The sequence below is a fragment of the Poecilia reticulata genome, linkage group LG11 (genome assembly GCF_000633615.1).
Source record: "Poecilia reticulata strain Guanapo linkage group LG11, Guppy_female_1.0+MT, whole genome shotgun sequence".
In the NCBI taxonomy this organism is placed as follows: Eukaryota; Metazoa; Chordata; class Actinopteri; order Cyprinodontiformes; family Poeciliidae; genus Poecilia; species Poecilia reticulata.
The window spans coordinates 21,699,104-21,705,859 of NC_024341.1; the positions used below are offsets into that span (position 1 = coordinate 21,699,104).

Below are 6,756 nucleotides of genomic sequence, written 5' to 3' on the forward strand. Positions count from 1 at the left end.
ATTTATATTTGCTAAGTGCCAGAAAAGTTAACAAGAAGATTTCTCAGAGATTTTATTTGTAACTTTCCTCAAATTCACAAGTGGACAAACATTTGGTCAGTATCAGGGATAGGTTTATTTTGAAATGTATGCCTTAGGTCAAACATTTTGGGTTTCCTTCCATAAATTTCTGAACAATGAGAAACGGAACAGAACTCCAGCTGACTTCCTTGAGAAGAGGAAGGAAGGAAGCCCAAAAGATCTTGCCCAAAACACAGTTATTTCTGATACTGACCAAATGTACGTCAACTTTTGAATTCGAGGAACAATAAAACCTCTAAAAACAATTTCTCGCTAAACTTCCTGGTATTTAGCAAATAGAAACGATTTTGTTAATTCTAACTAAGTTAAAACTAGAAAATGTTTATTTAACCTCAGACTGTGACAAAAATGTATCTTTTTATTTAGTACATGCAAATATCTGGTTTCAACTGTAGTTATTGCATTTCTATCATAGTAAAATTAGCTTACTCATATACATAAAGATGTGATTTATTTAATGTGATTTATTTAATATATATATAAATAAACACTTCCTGCATGATAGCACATATATTGCATCATATCAAAGCATTAACTGTGTTAAAGGCACCAGATACTTTGACAAGAAACAGCACAAAGAGCATCAAAAATACTGCAAACACTTTTGTCGTTGATTCTTAGTACAGCATCCACTGTTAGCTTTCATAAATTGTATTCAGGCAACTCTTGAAGGTCAGGTATGATTTTTGCCATTCTTACAAGTTTTATGACTTCTAAAGGGACACTTGAGCTGTTTCTTGGTGTGCTTCTGTGTGCTGTATGTCTGTAGTTGGTGTTTTAACTGCAGTAAAATAAGTTAGAGTGATTTCATGTAACTGAAACATCAGGAAGTTTTTATGTTCCTCATGAAATTTCAAACTATTTTCAAACGTATTTTGCTACAGAATTGCCTTTGCATTATCCATTGCTGTTTAATTAATCAAATTGGGGTTTTTTTCAATGTTTTCTAATATTCATTCCACCTGTTTCTTTAAATGTTTCTCATTATCAGTTTGACCAATCGGTACTTTTTAATCTGTTTTTAGGGATGCACTTGACATTTCTGAATACCTCTTTGCTTCTGGTTAAATTTTGTCGTCTCGTTTCAGGTTGTGCCGTTTGTCACTCTGTCGGTTTCACTCAGTGGCGGTTCAGGCTGGAGAAGACGTCACTCTGTCGTGCACCAACCTCAGCAGGCTTCCCTCTCACATCTCGTGGTCCAAACTGGCCGACGGCGGCGACGTCAGCTGCATCTCGTCCATGACCAGCTCCGAATCCAGAGCTGTGCTGTGTGATGGAGGTCAAAGTAACAAATACAACATGACGTCCAACAGGACAAACATCTTCCTGAAAGTCAAGGAAGTCAATGTTTGATGTCCTTGAAACATGAGTTTCAAGGAATGTACAATGCAACTTATTTATGAGTTGAAGGTAAGACTGAGCCAATTAAAATCAGTGTAATTAGCGATGCTGTATTTTTGGTTAATGGGTTTGTTTACAGTGTCAGTCCCTGACTTTTTAAGAACAAAATGGTTTTAGGGGACTTGTTCTGTAGTACAATCATGTAAAAAACATAAATCAACATAAAAAAACAAACAAAACACACAAAAAATCTCTGATCCACTGAAAATCTGCTGCTAGAAAAAGTGTTTATATTTAAACAACATGTAGGTCAGAGTTACTGCGGTTCAATTCAGGATTGAATCTTATTGTTCACAACTCAACTGGCAAACTGAATAGAAAATACATGTAAGATTTCAACTGTTTATGTCCATAACTGAATATAATCAATATTTAACAGTAATGAATACTGAACTGTCCTGTAGTTTAAGTACATTATGCTAAAGTGGATATAAACTGTTGAAGAAGCAAACTGACCCAAATCTTTTTTTTTTTTTTTTTTGCTTGTTTGTTTTAATAATCCATCCGTTCTGCATTAATGTTGTGTCCTCTCCTACAGGCGACTCAAACCATGTGTCAAACAATCTGCTGATTTTGATTCTGGGAAGTGTTGTTGTTTTTCTTCTACTGGTCATCTTTGGCTTAATTTTCAAAATCTCAACCTCTCACACCGGTAATCTGTCGCTGATCTATGTTGACTTGGGAATAAAAATGACAAATCCTCTAAATAGTAAACCAGATGAACTGTTTTCATTTTTTCAGGTCAAACTAGCAGACAAAGTCAACAACAAAAAGAGGTATTTACATCATTTCAGCTGTTTTCTGAATCACTTAGTAATAAAACCTGGTGAGTTTCTGTAAGTCATTTTATTGTTGTTGTTTTGTAGAACTTGAATTTGGAGGCTCTAAACTATTCAGCGCTGAATTTCAGATCTAAAGCAAAAGGCGACAGAGGGCCTGCAGAGAGAGAGAGATGGATCCAAATGTGATTTATTCTGCCACCAGATAAACTCTAAGTAGGAATGATGTGAGCTCAAGGTCAGAGTGGTGCTTTGTTATCACCATGTGTCATTTTATCTTCTATTTCTGAGTTTTTTTCTGTCTCTTCTAAAAAGCTGAAATAAAAGGTTTTTTATAAAGGCAAGCTTTGATCAATCCTCATCTTTAGAAACAAAAACCTGCTTTCTATTTTCCTTCCTCTCATTTAACTCTTTCTGTCTTTCATGCTAGTTTTTGTTATTTTCAGTGAAATCTTTGTTCTGTTCTTGTTGGAAGGTTCATCTTCTCTTGGTTTCTGCAGCTACTTCATGTTCTGTTTTTTTTTTAAAAGATTTGTCTCCAGTTTGCATCCATACAGTGGTTCTCACACATTCAGTTGGAATAATTTATTCGATTAAAGGCTGCCAACACGGCAGCCTTTAATCGATTAAATCGATTAAAGCAGCCTTTAATCGAATAAAGGCTGATGTATGAAACCATACGACAACAGGTTTCATACGACAACCAAAACTTGATGTTTGTGTTTAAGGCCAACAGAAAATAATGTCAAAAAAGTTAATAGGGAAAAAAAATAATCAGAAGTTTAAATTTATAAGGAGCCCTTCTGAACTCCAATAGTTCAAAAGAAATCATTATTCTGTAAAAGAAAAAAAGAAAATGTCCCAGAATATGTAAATAAGGTCCAGTTCATTCTCAGTATAAATCCAATAGTTTCATGAAGGCCTCTGAGGTCTGATGAGAACTGCAGTGAACAAAAGCTGCCATATTACTGGGATGTTAGTGTATTGAGGGAGTGTGAGAGTTTTTCCTCCAGCCGCTCTGCTAGAGGTGGTGATTGGACGAATCATGGCAACTATTACCTCGGCCTTCAATCAGATCCCTCGAATCATTTTCATCTTTGACTCAGTTCCCCACATAATTCTGTATCCTACAGCTCAGAGAACCTCAGTACTCATCCCAAACCCTAATAAACCTAATTCTAATTGGAAATCTACAAACGTTATCAGAGCTTTAGCTTTTTTTTCTTTTTTTTTTTAGAAAGAAGACCAGGCAAAACTTTTAGTCTCTGACTTTGCAAAGCTGCTATAGTCCCAGTTACTGCAGTGAGCCGTGGTGCAAGGCGTTAACTCAAGCTAGAGGGAAATGTAAAACATTTTTTAACCCTCAAGTCTTTCTCGCTTATTTAAAGACTTTTTTTTTGCTCAAATTTTAAATAAGCAAATTGAAAATTTTAAAAAGTGGTTATCTGTTAAACGTCACTTCATTTGAAGTACTCACATTTTATGATTGAGTCTGATTCACTTGGGTATCAAGAAGTTATATCACTTTTAGTTACACCGCATGGTGTAACATGTGGGGAAAAACAGACATTTCAGCAACATGTGAATCAGATGGTTACCTCAGTTTCTTTATCAGAATTAAAGAAAATGTATTAAAGATTTCTGTGTTGATATCTGTTACTGGTATTTGTGGTTTTGATGAAGAAAAAACCGATTTATAGTTTTTGTGGAACATGTACTGAAGCCGTCCTCAGGGACTTTCAGCAGGCTAAACAAATCAAACAGCTCTCCACCTCCTCATCATGAGCTCGATACAAACTGGAGCTCAGTTCAGATTCTGACACAGACTGTGTTCACAACATGAGCTGCACCTTCACACTGGCTTTACTCTCCTCATTCAGTAAGTACATCTGAAAAATGTTCCCTCCAATACAGCCTGATTCCTTATTGTGCAAATTTCTGACTAACATTTACTGTCATTAACCTTTTTGTACTTTCTGAATGTTACAGGTTGGTTCTCTGTATCAGGTTTTCAGTTTCATGTATCGGTGGCACAGCCTGGTGCAGAAGTCACACTGCGGTGCTCCAACATGAGCACGTATCGCTCTCAGGTGTTCTGGTACAAGCTGAACGACGGACCCCTCGGCTGCATCTCTTCCATGCTGAACGCCGAATCCGCCCCGTCGTGGTACGATCCGTTTCAGCCGGATAAATTCACCATGAGATCCGACTCCACAAACGTCTCACTGAGCATCAAAACGCTGGACGACAACGACTCTGGGTTGTATTTCTGCGGACATTACTTTGATGCGTTTCCCGCTGTTTTCACTGCAACATATTTAAAGGTTGAAGGTAAGATTATGAGCTTCCATATTGCTATTGCTGTGAGATAAAAAAAAAAGAAAAAGATTTCTATCTAATGTTTCTGTAAATATTTACAGGAATATCAGTCAATTCTTCTGAGGAACCTGATGGGCCAGACATTCTGCTGAACTGGATCCTGGGTGGCATCATCATATTTCTTGTACTTGTCATCTTTGGTTTTATTGTGAAAATCAGGATCTTGTACACAGGTACTCGTGCTATTTTTTATGCAAATTTGACATTTGGATGTCTATTAATGTAAAAATACAGCTTAAACTCAACACCTCAATAATTTTCTATGCTCTCGTCTTCAGACAGAAAGTCTTTACAACATCATGAGGTAAAGGCTGTTTAAACTAATGTAAGCTTTTCTAAATAAACCTGTTCCATGACTTTATGAGTTAGTAACTGTACGTCCTTTTACCTGCAGAATTTGAACTCTCACACCATGAACTACGCAGCGCTGAGCTTCCCTCCAAAACCAAAGAGCAACAGGAGACCTGAAGCAGAAAGAGATTCTGAGACAAATGTTCTGTATGCTGCTACAAGACAGACTTTCTAGTGATGAGAAGTTCAACATTTCTAAGTCCTGATGATGTTGATGCTTTAATGTTCATCTGTGTATTTTTTTTCCTTGTTGAAATAAAGTTTTAATTCAACATCTCTATTGTTGTTTTTTTTCCTTACATGTCGGATGGAAATGGAAAGGTCACAGATGTGCCACCAGGACCGACTGAGACTTCTGGTGTCTATGTTTAGATGTGAAGAAGAGTGAAGTTGGTAACAAGTGTTAGCCAAAGTTTCTACGGTAGCATCGCTGCTTGTTTCCACTGTGGTGACGGCAACAGTGAAATAACACAAAGACTTTTTAAAGCTCAGATACGGCAAAACTACACGCAACCTCACCCATTATAAAGAACCGAACCAGTTTATTATATATTACAGATGTAGTTGAAGTGTTTATTGTTCCAGTATAACATGTTCAACAACCCAAATGATATTATGGTAAATGGTAAAATATTCCACAAAAACCTATATGAAGTATACTTCTGTTTTATGAGGGTTGGATGGTTGAGGCTGAATATTTAAATTGACAAGTGGTGGATCTCCACTGCACAAAAACCAGAAACTGCTTCAACGTTTACCAGACAAATGAGATACATCAGAGAATTTAGCCAAACAGAAACAGATTAGTAATTTATTTTCTTATATTTACTGAAATAACTTATCAAATTTTACGGCGAAAAGTAGAAAATGTTTGGTTTTTCTACCAGCCTCTCCTGAAGAACAGACACATTGTTGAATCTGTGTGCAACAGATTCACCAGCCTGTGGGGCAAATACACACACACACATCATGCGTGCCAACACACACATTGGCTCATATCAAAGCTTTAACTGTGTTAAAGGTAGCAGATTGTCAGACATGAAAGAAAACAACGAGCATCAAAACTACTGCAGATGAATCTTTCATTTATCTGCAGGACTTGTTACCTTATTCAGTGCTTTGTGAACGCTCAGTATGTTTCTGAATAAATTGTATTGTTTGTTATTTAACTTGATAGAATTACTTCCAGTTCTTTATAACCAATCATTGCTGTTTCTCCTGTTTTATTAAAAATGATTCTCGTTGTCAGTTTGAGGAAACGGAAAACGCAAAGAAAACTCCACCTCCATGTTGAAATCAGTTTATTGCTCTAACTCAGCCATGTTGAGCACAATGATGAACATCAACGTGATACTGGTTTTCCTCTTCACCTTCAGTAAGTACAGTTACATATGGTTTTCTCAACACATTTATCATTTCTGTTCAGAATGACTTCTGTCATTTACAGTTGTTGTTTAGTATTTTAAAGTTCATCTTTGTGAATGTTTCAGGTTGGATCACTAAGTCAGACTTTGAGTTTCACTCAGTTGTGGTTCAGCCTGGTGAAGACGTCACTCTGCTGTGCCCTAACTTAAGCAACATTTTCGAACACATATTCTGGTATAAACTGATTGATGGATCTAACGTCAGCCGCATCTCATCGATCTCTACAGCTGGATCTGAAGCTCATCTATTTGATGGATTTCAACGTGAGAAATTCAACATGACATCAAACATCACAAACTTCTTTCTGAACATCAAACAAGTGAATTTTTCAGATTCTGGA

At 36.6% G+C, this 6,756-nt stretch overlaps 1 protein-coding gene across 1 annotated transcript; it reads left to right on the top strand.

Moving 5' to 3' along the window:
- Window positions 1-4,057: 4,057 nt before the first annotated feature.
- LOC103472764 (uncharacterized) lies at window positions 4,058-5,192 on the top strand. The gene is made up of 5 exons (XM_017307486.1): window positions 4,058-4,140; window positions 4,251-4,592; window positions 4,682-4,813; window positions 4,919-4,944; window positions 5,035-5,192. The coding sequence occupies exons 1-5, from the start codon at window positions 4,101-4,103 to the stop codon at window positions 5,164-5,166; spliced, it is 672 nt and encodes a 223-aa protein (XP_017162975.1). The 5' UTR covers window positions 4,058-4,100; the 3' UTR covers window positions 5,167-5,192.
- Window positions 5,193-6,756: the final 1,564 nt, after the last annotated feature.

Bases quoted from the DNA above. Each gene is read 5' to 3' on its own strand.
- LOC103472764 (XM_017307486.1), top strand. From the start codon at position 4,101: ATGAGCTGCACCTTCACACTGGCTTTACTCTCCTCATTCA. The intron at 4,141-4,250 runs GTAAGTACATCT...TGAATGTTACAG, and splicing joins GGCTTTACTCTCCTCATTCA to GTTGGTTCTCTGTATCAGGT. The intron at 4,814-4,918 runs GTACTCGTGCTA...TCTCGTCTTCAG, and splicing joins AATCAGGATCTTGTACACAG to ACAGAAAGTCTTTACAACAT.